The sequence below is a fragment of the Dermochelys coriacea genome, chromosome 2 (genome assembly GCF_009764565.3).
Source record: "Dermochelys coriacea isolate rDerCor1 chromosome 2, rDerCor1.pri.v4, whole genome shotgun sequence".
Taxonomy (NCBI): Eukaryota; Metazoa; Chordata; order Testudines; family Dermochelyidae; genus Dermochelys; species Dermochelys coriacea.
The window spans coordinates 96,858,252-96,877,366 of NC_050069.1; the positions used below are offsets into that span (position 1 = coordinate 96,858,252).

At 42.1% G+C, this 19,115-nt stretch overlaps 1 protein-coding gene across 1 annotated transcript; it reads right to left on the bottom strand.

Moving 5' to 3' along the window:
• Window positions 1-3,420: 3,420 nt before the first annotated feature.
• DSEL (dermatan sulfate epimerase like) lies at window positions 3,421-15,697 on the bottom strand. Its single transcript, XM_038392878.2, is given in 4 exon segments — window positions 3,421-12,994; window positions 12,996-14,140; window positions 14,343-14,537; window positions 14,983-15,697. Coding segments are annotated over 2 exon segments (3,648 nt in total). The 5' UTR covers window positions 13,164-14,140; window positions 14,343-14,537; window positions 14,983-15,697; the 3' UTR covers window positions 3,421-9,514.
• Between the last annotated feature and the right edge of the window lie 3,418 nt (window positions 15,698-19,115).

Sequence of the window (19,115 nt, forward strand, 5' to 3'; positions counted from 1 at the left end):
TAACTAAGGGTATGTCTACACTGGCAGTTACAGTGCCAGCAGTTATGGCACCACTCAGAGAGCGCTGAAGGGAAAAACTGCTGTTGTGTGTTCACACTGTCAGCTGCCTGTGCAATAGCATGTTCACCCTTGCGGCACTTGCAGTGCTATTCAGAGCAGTGCATTCTCGGCAGCTATCCCACAGAACACCTCTTCCTCTTCTGCCACTAAGACTTGTGGGAGGGGGTCACGGGGCACCCTGGGTCCTGTCCCAATGCCCCATGATGCATTGTTTCGCATCCCAGCAATACCTGTGCTTCCGTCCACATTTGGTGCCATCTTTCAATTGTTTGTGTACTGTTTGCTCTGCCTTTTTGGTCTGCAGGAATGGATCCTGAACTGCTGACCAGTATGCTGCTCACTCTGACTAACACATCATGAGTGAAAGTGGAGTTATTCCTTAAACTACAAAGGCAAGAGGAGTGTGACATTGAACTCCCCATGCATACTAGCTACTACACGAAATTGCTTGTGGCATTCACGGAAGTGCTGACCACAGTGGAATGCCGCTTTTGGGCTTGGGAAACAAGCACTGAGTGCAGTGAAACAAGCCTTGGGAAACAAGCCTGTGTGCATGCATCATGAAATCTGTCCATAGGTATCATAAGTCTTACGGCTGGAGCACAGCTGGGATTGGACAGCCTCCTCTCCCCAAATGCTGATGAGGTTTAGCAACTCAGCATTGCTCCAAGCGGGGGATCACCTGGTGCGTGGAGCAGGCATGGCCACCTGAAAAGATGTGCTGAGACCACTGCATGCATCACTGAGCAAACAGGAAGAGAACTTTCAAATTCTAAAGGTATTTATGGGGTGGGGATAATGGTTGGTCACCTGAGAGCAAGGGCAGTAAAGTTCAAACCAATGACCAGAGAGGTGAGAACAGGCATTTTCGGACACCTTCTGGAGGCCAATGGCAGTGCTGTAATCGATCAGGGTGTCTACATTGGCACTGCAGCGATGCACCCCCTGCGCAGAAAGCTGTATGCCTCTCGTCGGGGTGGCTTTTTTTACAGCGCTGCAAGTAAACCGTTTCTGCGCACTAAGTGGCTTGGCAGTGTGTACACCTCAGGAGTTACACTGCAGAAAGCCGCTTTACTGTGCAGAAACTTGCCAGTGTAGACAGGGCCTAAAAAGTCTATATGGCTGCCCTCAGCCTCAGGGCAGCATGGTCAAATGGCCGGCATCAATAGGACTCCCCTGGTCTTCGGGGAAGTTCAGCCGAATAGCCAGAGTCAGTACAATCCCCTTGGTTGCCGGGAAGCACAGTCGAATGGCCAGAGTCAGTAGGAGGGCATGTGGCCAGGTAGGAGGACCTGGGCCCTCCCTGGTAGTGGCGAATATGGTGGGGAATAGGCCAGCACCATACTGACTGTTGCAGGGACACTGGCTAGTCCTTCCCTAAGCTACTTCCTACCGTGACTCCTTCAGTTGAAGTTGGAGTATCTTCGGAGTCTCAGGGCTCTTCGGGTGATGACTGCAATCTCCCTGGGGCATCCCCAGGTCCCTGGGTGCCTGCCTGGGCCTCGGTTTCTCCTGCTCCCGTGGTTCAGGATCCTGGCTGCTCCTTGGCTGGAGACAGGGAGGTACATCCTTCCTCCTCAGCGGTCAGCCCAGACTGAGCTAGGCTGTTCCCTTTTATACTGCAGCAGCAGTTGGAACATGCCTAGCAGGGTCGAGGGGGCATGGCTTCCACTGCTAAGAGCGCTGTCTTAATCCCTTCCACTACAGTGCCGGGCAAGTACACCTCATCACAACATAACACGAGAACCAGGGGTAACCCAATGAAATTAATATGCAAGTTTAAAACAAACATAAGGAAGTAATTCCTCATACAACACACAATCAAGCTGTGGAACTTGTTGGGGATGTTGTGAAGGTCAAATGTATAACTGGGTCCAAAAAAAGAATTAGCTAAGTTCATGGAGGATAGATTAATCAATGGCTCTTAGCCAAGATGGTGGGGGACACAACCTTTGTTACTGGCCTCCCTAAACCTCAGACTGCCAGAAGCTGAGACTGGATGACAGGGGATAGATTACTTGATAATTGCCCTGTTCTGTTCCTTCCCTCTGAATCACCTAGCTTTGTCAACTGTCAGAAGACAGATTACTTGGCTAGATGGACCATTCGGTTTGACCCAGAATGGTCATTCTTATGTTCTTACTGGATGGAGTCCTTTCTTTTGTGGTCTATAAATGTATCAGATAATCTTAATCTGTAGCTTTGATTCAGGGTAAAAAGTGATTCATATATTAAACCGTACAAAACATTACTTTTCATTTTCTGCACTAAGACTAATAATCTTGTATTATATACAGAGGCTTTTCGTTCCTGTAATTTCGGGTCTTTTGGAAATATTAAGAAATAAATATACAATATTTCCCTGTGATCTAAATATTTCTTTAAATATTAAAGAGCAAAATACAACTCTAGATAACTTTTAAAGCCAGATAGTGTTGTCACAGATTGTCCCCAAAGCACTTATTCTTTATCATTTATTTAAGGGAGGCAGTGTTGTCTAGTGGATAGAAAGATGGACTGGGACTTAGGAGACCTGAGCTCTATTACCAGCACAGCCACTGACCTGCTGGGTGACCTTTGGCAAGTCACTTCTCTTCCTGAGCCTCAGGTTCGCCCTTCTATAGGATAAGAAAGCTTACCTTTTTGTGAAGCACTTTGAAATCTACCAATGAAATACATTATGTAAGAGCTAGGTATTATTATTAGTACCATCATTTTGCATGGCCCTTTCCAGACAGAAAACACTATAAAATTTTGGCCTCATTGAGTTCTGTAAGCCAGGATTTCAACTAACAGTCCCTGCTCCAAACACTTTACAATATAAGGCCCTGATCCTCCACTTACGAACATCTGCAATTTTACACCTGTAAGTGGAATGAGGCTGAATTCATTGAGAATATGTGTAGGCCTACAGAGACCCCGATTCAGGAAAGCATCCTTATTAATGGTGCACTTAAACTCATGTTGAAGTGGAAAAAAGAAAAGGAGTACTTGTGGCACCTTAGAGACTAACAAATTTATTTGAGCAAAAGCTTTCGTGAGCTACAGCTCACTTCATCGGATGCAGCTCACAAAAGCTTATGCTCAAATAAATTTGTTAGTCTCTAAGGTGCCACAAGTTCTCCTTTTCTTTTTTGTGAATACAGACTAACACGGCTGTTACTCTGAAACATGTTTAAGTGGTGTTCTGAATTGGGGCTAAAACAACCTCGGGAGAAAGGGAAGGCCAGGGCTATGATGATAAGATAATGTGCTTGTTTTGGTTAGTTACGTATGCTTCTTGGTGAAGGTATTTTTATGTGTATTTTAAAAAAATTATTTCAATGAGTTCTTTCTTAAAAATAAGTGTCACAAATTCAATTACAAAAATACTTTACGTTTATTTCCAAATATAACAACAAACAAGTCACTCGCACAAGTGCTCTTTACATGTTTGCCAATTATATCAGGACTGTACTTTTACCCTTGATCATGAATTACCTAAGGCAAATGTTTTGAGTACAGATACTGCAGAATTTCAAAAGGTTACACCTGGTCATATTAATCAAGAAAATCACAGTAACAAGACCATAATATTAGAAATAACCTATAGTCCCCTAAAGATCCAGCTGTCTTCTGGATGTCATTTGTCACATCATCTCAAGGCAATAAATAGTGAAATATTTGAATTTTCATTTTAAACAAAAAATTTTATCTGATCCATGAATAGAACCATGGAAATAAGTTATCATTACAGTAGGTGAAATCTCATGTCTGCGTCAATGTCATTTTGACAAAAGCTTTCACCTTACTTTTTTTTTTTTTTTGGCTTTCTGTGCATGAGTGAAATTAAAAGACTGTTTATAATGAGTAAAAATCTATTTCTGTGGAAAAATTCTTTATCTAATGGAAGCTGAATGCATTTATACATGGAAATATTGAAATTTTCAAAATGTAAATGTCCAAAAATTCATTATTTTCTGGAAAACTGGCATCTTAAAGAACTGAGGTTGGTTTGGATGAGCATTTGAATGTTAGTACTAGTGAAAGGTGCCAGAATGATAGCAGGGTACTGAACTCCTGTATCCATGATCTGCCAGTGGAAAAATATTGAGGCTATTAATAAGGATGCCAGTTGTGATGGTGGTTTTCATAATGTGATCACGAACTGTCAATAACAATACTGAGTCCACCAATTAATTTAACTATGTAAGAACGGCCATACTGGGTCAGACCACAGGTCCATCTAGCCCAGTATCTTGTCTTCCGAGAGTGGCGAATGCCAGGTGCCCCAGAGGGACTGAACAGAACAGTGATCAAGTGCTCCATCCCATTGTCCATTCCCAGCTTCTGGCAAACAGAGGCTAGGGACATCATCTCTGCCCATCCTGGCTCATAGCCATTGATGGACCTCTCCTCCATGAATTTATCTAGTTTTTTTTTGAACCCTGTTATAGTCTTGGCCTTGAATCCTGATACAGTCTGTGTAAATCCCACTTGCCTTCCTCATCCATGTTCTTCCACTGAAGTCAATGGCACTACTTGTATGGGTAAATCAACAGGATTTGGTCAATATGGTAATGACCATAGGTCTGTAATGACCTAGAGCTAGACTCAAACCAGTGATATACCAAAGAAAGGTTCCTATTCATTACCAATCCCCTGGATTATCTATTCCTACTTCCCCTAATACCTCTTTCTATTTAATTTCTAAATGAAACATACACACAGGTCTCAGATATGGGTTTGCAGTGGGCATTCTCCTAACTAGTGTACATATTTTTCCAGCTCTCTGCTTGCCCTGCCTGTTAACTTAGATTTTTATACATTGAGGGTTCTAGCTTAGAATTTCAGTACAAAGGCATTCAGCATTCACCTGATTGAGAGACCCTCTTGGTATGTCTACACTGCAGCTGGGAGAATGTCTCCCAGCCGAGATAAACAAATACATACTAACTCAGCTTGAGCTAGCATGCTAAAAATAACAGCATGGATATTGTAGTAAGGGTGGCAGCTTGGGCTAGTCACCTGAGCTCGCATCCAAGGGGTCAACCAGGCTTGGACGTGGGTGGCTAGTTCATGCCACAATGTTCATACTCCTATTTTTAGCACATTGGCTGGAGATAAGCTAATGTGTCTCTTCCTATCTGGGCTGGGAGGCACACTCCCAGCAACAGCATAGACATATCTTCTGACAAGTACTTATTGTGGTCATGGAGTCATGTAACTAACTCAGAAATCATTTAAAATTTAACAGATCTATTTTAAATTAAAAGTAACTGGAGAGTTGCCATATTATCAGATTTCAGGCCTCCCACAGCTTATTTTACTTATAACTAGCTGTTAATTAAAAGATAATTTTCAAAGTATTGATTTCTTCAACCTAAAACAATAGATTGATGTACCTTATTATTTTTCCATCTTCTCATCTGTCCCTGGGCATAACAGAATGATTAAAAGATACGGCAGCTGTCAAAGCCTGGAAGCCTAATTTTGGAACACTTGGTCAAAAGTGGGCCAAATTCTGCTTTCACCTACACCAATGCAACTTGGCTATGTTTCAGCAGAGTTATACAGAGGCAACAGAACAGAGTCTGAGAGCCAACTGAATGCACATTTGAATTGTAGGGAGAGCTGACTGGAATTTTTCTTCCGATTTTTGTCCAAATTTAGACAAAAATGGAGGGGAGTTATCAACTTTGTTCAAAACAATTTTTCATGTTTTTGTCAAAACCAGTATTTTGTTTTCAGTTTAATGTTTTATGATTAAAAAAACCCTTATTTATCTCATGAAAACAGGTATTTTTGAATGAAATTTCCACTGCGTTGAAAAGCTATTTTCTGTTAAAACAAAAAACTGACAGACTTTTTTTTTCCAAACCAGCTCTAATTATAGTGTGCAGTTTCTAAAATGCTACCAAAATCCATAAACTGTTATGCAGGTGACTTCATATAAATTTAGACACATTTGATTACACTTTGATCCTGCACTCTTTTCATTCACAGGCCACGCAACTTGAAGCAAATGGATATTTTTTGTATGAGTGGACTGCAAAATTGGTGAACCCACTGGACAATGGAGGCATGATACATGCAAAAGCAGGATCAGCATGAAGTAGGATCAGCATGAAGCTCTGGGACATTGCATTTTTAGTAATATTTTAATTTTATATGGACTAAAAAATTAAAAATTCAAATCTGCTGTCCTGGGATTTCTGGCTTCTCGTTGGTGTTGAGTGTACTATAGAAATTAGGCCCCCACAACACTGCAGAGCCTCAATTGCTCTGATATTCTTTCCTTTTGTGAGATTAATCCAGTCCCATAAACTACTTTTATACATAGTCCTTTGTGGTTTAGTTGACATATGCTCTTTCCTTCCCAGCAAGTAGAAATGTTCTCTATCATAGGGTTCTTTGTTAGCAGTTTTGAAGCAAAAGCACCATGTGCTCAATTTCCTTAGAATATATGATATTGTTTTATTTTAAGCTCCCATAATGCATAAAATTAGAATTTTGAAACTTTATGACTATGGCTTTCAGTCATTACTTTCTCTAAATTCATTCTTTTTCTTTTAATTTTTGTGCTTTTGTATAAAACTCTCTTTCCAAAAAAGGTCTGGGAACAAAGAATCTAATTCTCCCCCGTCGTGCACCTAGTGGAGTCAATTACATCTGTACAAAGGGGTATAAAACACTACCAAACCTAAACAGGAGCACATTATAGTTGCTTTAATTTCAGAAGATGCAAGACTGTGGATAACTAGGTCCTAAATTTTGTGTATGCCAGAATAAATTATAGTAGTGACATGTACTATCGGCCAAAAGGCATGAGATAACCCTATATGCTGAAAACCTCAGGGACGACCTATTGATACATGAGCGTCCCCCTTTTCACTTCAGCCCCTCAAAAAGAGCTGGTTTAAAAACCTATTCGTAGCCTTTCATGCAGCACTATCAAGAAGAGATTTTTATATTCTTTCCTACATCCCCCAAAACACAGTCAATTCTGAGTCTTACTTTGAGCAGTCCTAAAACAGATGACAGAGGAAAGCCTTTCTATTTGTTCTGATTCAAGATCATAAATCCTGGGAAGAAAAGCAAATGTTCTGACTTAGTCTGTCAAATAAAAGCAATGGTGTTGGCAACAATTTTACATATGACTGATAACAGAGAGAGAGAAAAAAATACTGATTTGAGAGAATGATAGTCGGGATCCAAAATTTCACTGACATGTTAGTGTACATTAACAAACTTTAATATTTCTTTTAACACGATATTCTACCTAGCCAGAGGTAAATCCCGGGAAAGAAGGGAAAAAAACAGCTTCAAGTTCCTATTACAGTCAAAGGAAAGTGACAGCCAAATTATGGTTAGTGAGACTGCAACCTATCAACAGCTTTATCACACTAGAGGCACATTTTGACATAATAATGAATGGCTGAGAAAGAGTCACTTTTATCTAGGTCAGAAGAAGAGATCACAAAATGATGCAGAGGGTGCAAAAAATCTGTATGGGTGTGCAGGGTAGAGGGGGACAGCAAGAAAAAGGGGAGAACATCAGCAAGATGTTAATATTAAATATCAGCAAGAGGATTGCAATCTGTAGAGAGAAACTCATTACATCTTGACATTGCCTAATGCTTGCCACCCAAATCTATGGTAATTACTCTACCGTTATATTTCAATATAATGGCACAAAACTCTGATTCCAGCTCCTACAAACAAAACTAAGCACATTTCATGACAACTTCATTTGTAATGGGGAGGGAGGGAGAACCCGAACATTTGGTAAAGGAAGCAGATGTCTCTGACATAATCTATGGTTTGATTTACACATCTACAGACATTTACAGTATGTGTGCATTTCAAAAGAACTGAGTAAGATAGAGAAAAGATAAGATAGAGTAAGAAATGAGTAAGATAAATTAGGAGACTTTCAACATTCTTTTTTTTTTAAAAGAACATTCTGAAAAGAAAAAAAAATATGGCTCAAGGAACAACCACAAGAGCAGCATAACAAAGATATTACCAAAAGCAAATATTCACCCAACAAAGGGTGTTTATTTCCAAATCAATGTGACATTTCAGTGCAGATTTAAAGAAATCAGGATCATATTTTAAAATAATCAGATGTTGGAAATAAATTACTGAGACTGTCATCCAAGCTTGGATTAGGTAAGAGAAACCTCTTTGAAGTGACTCAACACAAAGAGCAACCTTGACCAGCCATAAAATGTTGCTGGCAGATCCAATATACAGAAAAGCTAATCATCTCTCGATGAAACACAGGTCTGGAGATTTATTTGGGCTCTAATCACTACATTCCCACCTGATCCAGATATTAATATATTACCACTGATAACGACATCAAATGTTTGCATTGACAGGAACTTTTACACCTTTGCCACTGGAATTAGTGAGAGTTATGCACAATGGTCAGCTAAAAGAGAAGAGACTCCATAATGTGTTACAACAAAGAAAGAAAGATGGAGGAGTCTTATTGAGAAAGAGGAAGTTCCTTCAGCTTCTCTTAGCGGAGAGGAGCTGCACAGAGCAGCAGCATCAGTAGCAAGGGCATTAGCAGCTTTGAAAATCCAGGAGCAGTTTAGTATGGTGGAGCAGTGTCGGAGTTTCACAGGATCCTTTAGAAACCTCCCAGCTACTATTTAACTGATAGATTTATGGGGTTTTGTGGATTTCTTGTGATGGTTCCCCTCTTCCCCCATCCCCATAATTCATTTAGTGCTCACAGAAGGTGCCAGATTGATGCAACTGGAGACTGAAGTCTTCTCTTTATCTACAGAATGGTTACAGCAAGAACTCATTCTCATAAAACCCTAACAAAGTGCCTCAGTTCTGACGTGGAGGAACCATATCACGTCATTCAGTTACTATGCCTCGTCAGTCCTTGGCCTGTCTGCTGAGACTGCTAATAAGGAGCCAGATTTACCAGTACACCAACTCAAGTGATGAACAACAGATTTAAACCCCAGTTTTAATGAGTTTATGGCTACTTTGTGCCATTGGAGTAGCAAATGGCCAGAATATACCTGCAAATCTGATCCCAAGCGCACTGCCATTACGAACTGGGCTGAGACCACCAACTCATTTCATGTAGGCCACCAAACAGTTATCAGATGGTAACTACTTTGGGCAACTACCCACTTGGGCTGGAGTCATATTGTTCACCCGAAGTGCAAGGCTCCACAGTTTATTACCCATCCCTTGACCTATCCCTTCCCCGGCTGGCAGATTTGTAAAGGTTCACACAGCTTTATTTGAAAGGCAGAAAAAGTAGTTATAAGTTTTTGTTTTTTAAAATCCGGCTAGAACAAATACCTATTTTTTAAATAAATCTTTCTGAATGTAACAGATTATACACACATTTTACAAGAATAAACAAACTTCTCTAATTCTTATTCACACACTGAGGAGTTGGGGATCATTAGTGCAAACTACTGCTGACCTGCAGCACTTAAACTGTAAACTTTGGGTATCCTAAGCGGTCCATCAAGGTACAGCAGATGTCCTCAATCAGTCTAACTTCTTCAATAGGCATATTTTGTTCCCAGGCATGAATACTAGTTGGTGATATTTCCCCCTCATAAGGAAGGTAGAAAAGATTGGTGGAGGTGGCAAACAATATTTGGTTTAAGCTAGCAGGAGACAGAGGAATACCAAGGAAAGCATAAATTGCTTCAGCTGTCTTCTGAGGAGAGCTCACAATATCTTCAAACTTGACCAGCTGATAATTTGCCTGCAGCAGATCCCCGTTTACTCGTAGCGCTGCTGCTGTGTTTGCTAGCCACAAATGGGACAGAACAGAAACTGCATTTGACCTAGAATCCAAGAGTTCTTCCCTCAGTGATTCATATTCAAAGGCATAGCCTGAATTTAAACCACACTTTTCTTTCCCGCCTTCCACTTTAAACAGCATAGCTAAGTGCTGAGGAACATTTTTCAAGGAGTAAAGGCTTGGTTTACTTTTATACAACATTGAGTAGATCCATGCCCGAGGGTCCCTTACTACATACAATGCCCTCATTGAGGGACCTATGATTTCTTGAAAGAAAGGAAGCTTTAATGTCCAACTCCCACTACTTAAACTAAGCACAGGACGTGCATTTGGATAATAGGCAAGGTGTCTCCTCAGTTCCCTAACGTATTCAGCATCTTTGTCTAATTTTCCTCTTGTGCTTCTTTGTTCTGACAAAGACTCCTTCTTTCTGGATCTTCTCTTTTTATCCTTACTTAGGGTAAATTGCTGAGCTAATTTACTTCTGCTGGCTTCATGTAAATGAATATTTTGTAAATGAAGTTTTGTATCTTGGACTAGGGATTGAAGCCAGCCTCGGAGTAGACGGAAACGGCCACTTTGGATATCAGATGCCTTCCATTCACATGCATCTACAAATGAGTCCATTTCAAATTCAGTTTCAGGGATATCAAGGTAAGTTGTAGGGATCCTGATATATATGAAATCACTGCTGTTAAAAAAAAGTTGCTTTAAAATGTCTGCTCCGGAACTGGGAAGTGAGGTAATTACAACATCTGGCAAAACAACAGGGTTTCCTTCTAACTGTTTGGCTGTATTGCCTGTATTGGGGTCTACATTTATGATGTCACTGCTCCATTTTGCACAGATAGGCTGAGTGCAAGTGCTCCATACATCTACCAGTTCAATAAACCACAGTGTGATAACCAGTATTAGTATCCAGCGCAACAATTTGCTGAAGGAAATGTAAAACCGCCTCTGAAAAGCCAGTATTACCAAACTAATGCCCAAAACTAATCCTGCTATTATATTCATTTTGAATCCAAATGGGAAAATTGTTCTATTATTTGTTATCTGTTCTCGTACAGCTTCACTGCCTAGACCAAATTTGATAACTTTGTTTTGATCAGCTACCTTGGCAAAGCCACCAAATCCCAAATAATTGAACCTTGTCCTCAGACTGTGATATTCAGTGACAATGGAGACAATATTTTCACTGTTGTTGACATTTAGAAAAATCTGAACTCCATATTTGGAATCATCTATGAACCTGCAGTTAGAAACATTAACATACGGTCCATAGAACACATATGCGATTCTTGTAACAGTGGTTTTCATAGGAAAGGTGACGTTTATGAACTGAGTCCACCGCTTTTTGAACTCTGCTGCTTGCTCTGCCTCTTGTATCCTGGCAACAGGACTACTCCCATGATGATCAAACCAAAACATCTTATAGTGAGCATCCCACACATCCATCATGGCTCCACTATATTTGTTCATAAACTTATAGGGTATATATTTAAAATCAATGTCAAGATTATGAAAGAAGGCACTGACAGAGCTGAGGGGAGAGTCTTTCTCCTTCTCAATATGGTCTACTACTAGCAATGTCTGAGCATTTAGGAGTAGCAAAGTACGATACACGCTTTTCAGTTTCATTGCAGAAGAGTAGGCAGATGCTGCCTCACCACTCACAAACATCATCTCCCCATGCTGAGAGGCTGTTATAATCTCCCCAGCTGAGTCTCCAACCTCATCACCAATCCACTTAAGCCACTGTGCACACTCCCCAAGTTGTCCCTCCCAAGGTTGATTACACTGACTTGTAGGAGATGGAGCAAACACCAGTATATTATTCAAGTGGCTGAACTTGGGTCCATATAGGGCCTCGGATACAAACACCTGTCCATTGGGGGCAAAAGTAAAGGAGTTCTGATCTGGATGTTCATGCCCTGGATTAAAACTCCTCCACCCATCAATCCAGGAATATGGCTGAAAGTGAACTATGTCATAGACAGCACGGCCACCAAGCTTTCCAGATTTAAAAGACACAAAGGTGTTGGTCTGAGTATTTGGCAACCCAGCCCCATAAGTAACAACCCCCCAGTTAGGAAACACATGCATCTTAGCAGTGCCATAGTCAGGGGGAGGTTGGGGCGTTAGTTCTGCAGCATACCAGATGTATTCAGTGTGAAGTGTGCTCCACCTTTGTGCAGTGGATGGCACCATTGGGCCATCCTTGGGCCTGTGCTTTCTAATCTGTTGTGCCAGCCAATTGCCAGCTCCATTCTTCATTACAAACTTATCCAGGAAAACCAACTGGCTTTCAGGGCCATAAAACCAGTTATAATTAGAATCTGCTATGCCCACAGTCCTCTGATAGCCTGGTAACAGTGTGGCATAATAAAACCAAAAGTGCATTTTCAGCCAATTGTTTTCTAGGTTATTAATACCAAAATGGCGCTGGGCCAGGAAAACATACTGGGTTACTGACTTAGCTGTGTAACTGCCATAAGCTACTCCTTCATCCAAAGAGCCATCTACAATGTGATTGAGCAGAAACATGGTTTTTTCCATCACATCAACCACAGCATGTTTCCAAATATTTGTCTGAGATTTTTTGTCCACCCCAGTAACCAGGGCGCCTGTGAGCAGTGCTAGCATATTAGTGGCTTGGTGGTTATGGAGAAGTTGCTTTCCCCATGAGCGGACTTTGGAATATTCGTACATTTCCTCACTCACAATCCATATCTTCTTTAGATATTTTTGTCTTCTGATGTTATCCAGTGAGCTATATAAGAAGTCAAAAGCAGTGGCAAAACCTGTTAAGGAGTGGCCAAGTGGCACTTCATCTCCTGGAGCATTCTCAACCAGCCAGTCTTTGTAACCAGCCATTCTGTCCATGTATTCTAGAACAAAATCAAAGGCAGCTTTATCTTCCGGGCATAGCAAACAATAAAAAGCTAAGGGAGGCAGATTGTTACCATAAATCTCATTCCACTTTGCAGCAAAATCAGCATGCTTGGGTGGAGGTAGGTAGTATGATGGGTTGGACAGCATAACTGTCACTGCACCTCTGATAGCTCTGAACAGATGTAAGTGGCTTGTACGAGACTTTTGCCTCAGTGCTTGGATATCTTCAGCATCAAAATATAAGCTTGGATGAAGAACGTTTTTTTTTCAGCTTCTCGTCAACACTGAAATCTTGCAGTTTCTGTTTCTCATACTGATCCACATTTTCTGTGAATGTCACCCAGTCAGAGTAATTGCTCACAAATTCTTCAAAAGTGGAGAGAGCAAACATCGCTAACCCTAGGAATAAAATATGTACTGTAAACATAAGAGCCATGATCCATTAGACAGTTCCTTCCCTTCAAGCATACATCTTTACAAAACACAGTGTTCAGATGTCAAATGTTGATCCAGCTAATATAACAATGTACACTTAAGGCATTTCTGCTTAAAAAGAAAAGAATAAGATAGACTCGCTGCTCAGCCTATTTGCAATCTGAAGTACAGTACTGAAAACAAAACAAAGGATTTCTGAAAAGTTGAACCACAGGTGCCTGGTCTGCCTGTACTTTGCACAGCTACAATGGTAAAGCATAACACATAAAACTAAAGGGAAGGTAAAGTCGCTACATTTTCCATGTGAAACACAGTCTGATTATACAACTCAAGGGACTAAAAAACGTAGTATCTTTTTTGCTGAAAAGCAAAAGACCCCAAAACTTGAATTTAAAATAACTGAATTCACACAAAAATCTTTCCCCCTCACACACTGATAAAATGCCATTCCTAGAGTAGGAAACAACTGCACCGATGATGAAATCATAACAGTTATTCAGAACAATGTTTTGTTTTTGTTGAAGTAGAAATGCTCAGTACTTTCTACAATACACTCAGATGTTAAATTTACTCTCCTTAGCCTTCCTGTTCTCTCATTTGTGTACAAAATTTTCTTCTTCATAGACTTGAGAGGGTGAAAGTGGGGGAGGAAAACAACAACATTTCTCCATTAGCCTCTCTCTCTCTCTCTCTCTCTCTCTGGAAAATATATAGCATTTCTAATTCCTGTTCATGTCTATTTGTGGAAGGTTTGTTTGGATGAATACTCATAAAATACACAATATGCTCTCATGTCATTTTCTATTATCTTCATTTCATCTTCAACTAGTGAAATCCACCCTCTGTCTCAATGGTTCCGATGATTCTACTCTTCCCATCATGAAGTAAAAGTAAAACACTTGGAAGGGGCACAAGCCACTGTTTTTCCACCAAAAGAGTTGTTTCCGTTTTCTGTTGGCTTTGCATATTTGATCCTTTCTGTGGAAACAAAAAAAAAAAGTTCTCTGATGTAGTATAGATCTAAAAATATATTCTACAAATATTTAAAATGCATCACAAAGAATTTCCAGGTTCTCATCTACCGTAAATGCTAAGGCTATAAAGAAGCAATAAAAGAACAAGCTTGTCAAAGTCTGCTAACTAAATTAGCTTCAGGATCAAAGTAGAATTAACTCATTACCTGAGTTTCTATTTTATTTGATTTTTACTTTTTTTCCAAGTTGCCTGAAACTGCAAGGCCTGAGAGATTATTTTATCTTTTTTACATTCGCGAGTTGATGTGAACTAACGCAACTGCAATGCTCCATTAGAAAGGAAGAAGGGGCTTCCCTTCCCAGCCACCGTTCCAGTATGTGTCTGTGTATTCTCCGTATCACTTAAAAAAAAAAAAAAAAGTTAAGGCATGAACATTTCCCCAAGTTTATTTCTACAGAACCTAAATCATACACGCACATATAGTAGATGCCCTGCTTCTAAGGGTGAAGCCTGCTTTCCTAGGGCTCTTCTCCTTAAGGGAACATATATCAAAAGTTTGTTATTACTCCATGTGCACTGCATGCTCCTGACCAGTGCGGCCACACAGTGTATATTTGGCTGAAGCCATCAGAGGGCGCTAGGAACCAACTGGCGCACCGCAGGCCCTCTCCTTTCGCTTAGGTTGGGTTGGGACAACTTAACAAGTTTCGGTTGCAAACTGTCCAGCTGTTAAACGCGTCAGGGACAGCCTCGTCTCCCCTCTCACGCCACTTCTGCGACAAAACCCGCCCGCCCGCCCGCCTCTTTTTGCGCTGATGTTTTAAAACGCAAGGCCATCCGCTTACCTTAGCGGCCTCCCTCGCCCGCACCCCGCGCCATGCGGCCGGAGCGTGGGGCGGAAGAGCGGCGAAAAGTGCCGAAAAGAAAAGGAGCAGGGCTGCGGCTGCGGCGGCGGCGGCGTCCTCTCGGGCGCCCTCGGCGCGTCCCCGCTCCGGGCCGCCTCAAGCCAACTTCAGCTACTTGGTCCGCCAGCCCGGCCCCGCCTCCGCGCGGGGGGGCCCCGCCTCGCGCCCCGAGGAAGGCAGCCGGGGGCTCAGGGAAGCTTCTGCTCCAATCAGGGCGTTCGTCTCGGAGGCGCCACGAGCCCGCCTGGCCCCTTTGGCTTCTGTCGGTGGCGGGTAACGACCGTTACCCAGAGCGGGCGGCGCGCGCGCGCGCTCCGATAGCTTCGAGCGGCTGCCCGGGACGATCGGGGCGGGGGCAGCCGGTGCTATAAAGCAATCGCCGGGAGGGCGAATGCTCCCCAGATGAGGCAGCTCCACCTGCGGCGGGCTGGAACGCGCTCTGGCCGGGGGGGGGGAGCCGCCGCCGCCGCCTCTCTCCAGAGCCGAGCCTCCTCTTCTGCCTCCCAAGCCGCCGGCGCGGGCCGCCCCGGCGCCTCGCTGTGCAGCCCCCGCCGCCGGGGCCGGGGGCCGAGAGGCAGCTGCGGAGAGGAGTGAGAGGGAGGCGGCGGCATTGCCCAGGCGGGCGGAGCTAAGCCGGCTCGCAGCCCGTCCTGCTCTTGCTCCGCTTCTGCTCCGGCTTCCCCCGGGCGAAGGGTGCGTGCGGCGCTCCGGCCTTTGCCTCGCCCCGGGAGCCCCCAGTCCAGCGCGAGGGAGGGGCGTGGGGAAGGAGCAACAGGGATGCTGGGGGGGAGGGGGAGCTGAGTGGCTGGAGGGAAGGGCAAAAAGATGGGTGGGCGGGCAGGGGCGCTGGAGGAGGGAGGGAAGTTGGGGGTATGAAGTGGGGACACGGAGGGACAAATCAGATGGTCAAGTTAGTAGACGGAGAGATAAACAGCTGTTAGCGCCTGCTTGGAAGGCGCCTGAGACATGCAACCTCCTGGTTACCTGTCATAAGATCATCGTTTTCAGGATAGATACATGAAAAGAAAAGGAGGACTTGTGGCACCATAGAGACGAACACATTTATTTGAGCATAAGCTTTCGTGAGCTACAGCTCACTTCATCGGATGCATTCGGTGGAAAGTACAGTGGGGAGATTTTACACACACAGAGAACATGAAACAATGGGTGTTACCCTACACACTGTAAGGAGAGTGATCACTTAAGATAAGCTATTACCAGCAGGAGAGAAAAAAAACCCCTTTTTTAAAAAAGCTTTTTGTGATAATCAAGGTGGGCCATTTCCAGCAGTTGACAAGAACATGTGAGGAACAGTGGGGCGGGGTGGAAAAGAGGGAAATAAACATGGGGAAATAGTTTTACTTTGTGTAATGACACATCCACTCCCAGTCTTTATTCAAGCCTAATGTAATGGTGTCCAGTTTGCAAATTAATTCCAATTCGGCAGTCTCTCGCTGGAGTCTGTTTCTGAAGTTTTTTTGTTGAAGGATAGCCACTCTTAGGTCTGTGATCGAGTGACCAGAGAGATTGAAGTGTTCTCCAACTGGTTTGTGAATGTTATAATTCTTGACATCTGATTTGTGTCCATTTATTCTTTTACATAGAGACTGTCCGGTTTGGCCAATGTACATGGCAGAGGGGCATTGTTGGCACATAATGGCATATATCACATTGGTAGATGTGCAGGTGAACGAGCCTCTGATAGTGTGGCTGATGTGATTAGGCTCTATGATGGTGTCTCCTGAACAGATATGTGGACACAGTTGGAAATGGGCTTTGTTGCAAGGATAGGTTCCTGGGTTTGTGTTTTTGTTGTGTGGTGTGTGGTTGCTGGTGAGTATTTGCTTCAGATTGGGGGGCTGTCTGTAAGCAAGGACTGGCCTGTCTCCCAAGATCTGTGAGAGTGATGGGTCGTCCTTCAGGATAGGTTGTAGATCCTTGATGATGCGTTGGAGAGGTTTTAGTTGGGGGCTGAAGGTGATGGCTAGTGGCGTTCTGTTATTTTCTTTGTTGGGCCTGTCCTGTAGTAGGTAACTTCTGGGTACATAACTCCTTAAGTCAATGGCTAAACTTTCATTGTCTGCAGTGAAGCTAAGATTTAACTCTGTGACCTAAGGACCTGTTGGTGCCAATCTGGCAAAGGGCACAGGAGGTGCATAGAGTTTTACATGACCCACTGAGTCAGATACATTCATAATAATTCTCTAACTTGTAACATGTGAGGGCTCTACTGAAAACCAGTAGCCCACTGGTTATCGTAACCACTGTGAGAGGCATGTATGGATAATATTTAAGGAGTTATGTATCTATATCAGTGGTACACAAAGGTCTTCCAAGGAATACATCAATTCATCTAGATATTTGTCTAGTTTTACAACAGGCTACATAAAAAGCAACAGTGAAGTCAGTACAAACTACAATTTCATGCAAACACAGTGTCACACATTCACAGTCTCAAACTCCTCCTACAAGCCCAGAGCAGCTGCTTGCCTGCCCTAAAATAAGGAATAATGAAATAGTTAACAAAGGGGATAATTGCATTGACTTTACACTTCAGACTCAACACTCAGAGGAGATAATGGGGGAATACCGTACCTCTTTAATCCATTGTCTCTATCTTGTTTGCACCTCAGGTGGATCAGGTTCCATCAGTTCAGGTTAGTATTATTATTTGTACTACTGTAGCACATAGGAGCCCTAGGCATAGGACAGGACCTTATTGTGCTAGGTGCTACACAAACAGAAAAGTAGGGTGATCGTTGCCATAAAGAGTTTACAATCTAAGTACAGTATTAGACAAGAGACAACAGTTGGATACAGACAGGCAGAGGACTACAGTGAAACTATAGAACAAATCTACTCTTTATATTTATCAGAGAATATGCACCAATATAGGGACACCAAGATTATCAGCAAGTGCGTATTCAGGAAACACAATTTACCTGCTGCTCCAAAAATCACAGGTTTCTTCTACCTCTTGCAGTACCAATTTAGCAATAGTAGAGCTTATGTTTTCCAGCAAGTCAACAGAGGGCAATGTAATTACAAACTGATATATTAGAGCATGTCATTTCAATACAGGACAGTAAACATAAACTAATATTTTACAGACTATCTGCATACAAAAATGTAGTTCTCCACAATACACTATTCTTTTATAAATAATCTATTTTCTGCTTTTTTTTAATCTGTGGTTTCAGAGTAGCAGCCGTGTTAGTCTGTATTCTCAAAAAGAAAAGGAAAGGTGCCACAAGTACTCCTTTTCTTTTTAATCTGTGTTACTCATCAGTGATTTGGCTCTCTCACAATCTGGTGCAATATGAAACAAAGATAATTTGTTTTGTAATTAGAAATAAAGAATGCAGCAATGTATGTGCTTGTGTTTTAATTCTTAATTTAAAACAGTTAACATTTTAATAGTATTTCACCTTTTATAGCAGCATTGTACAAATAGTACAGGTATGAATGATGCATAAACAATAATGCTAAGCATAGTCAATCAGTTCACTTTTAATTTGATAGTTGAATTTTAAATGTCATTAACTTGTTACACAGAAAAAGTGCTTTTTCACAACCATAAAGGTTGTTACCATTAAAATAAAAGCTTACATGTTGCAGAAATTAAGGGGCCACCAGAGAAGTACCTGTATACCACTAAGTATTGGATTAGTCTAACCCTTCTTTGTAATATTTTCTACACTGAAGACCTATTTCTATGATGCACTGGAATGGCTCCTGGTCAGTTTTAGCTCTGGGGTCTTGTTCTTGAGTGCCTTTCTGAAGTGGAAAACGCCTACCCCTCAACCCATTCGTGGTCACTCATACAAAAATAAGCCAATGGATACTATTCTGTGCCCAGCCTGGCTCCCAGTGAACTACTGTGCACCACTGGTAATAACAGAAATATAATCAGGTCCCTGATTTGGTTTGCAGTTTGGATTCTTGCTTAGGACATTAGGGTCCATGTTTATAACTGCCTGGTTTAATAAAAAGCTATTCCTTTGATTTTAAGTACTGAACAGAAAGAAAAGAGAAGGAGTGAGATCTTTTGGAATGTTACTAATCACTGTATT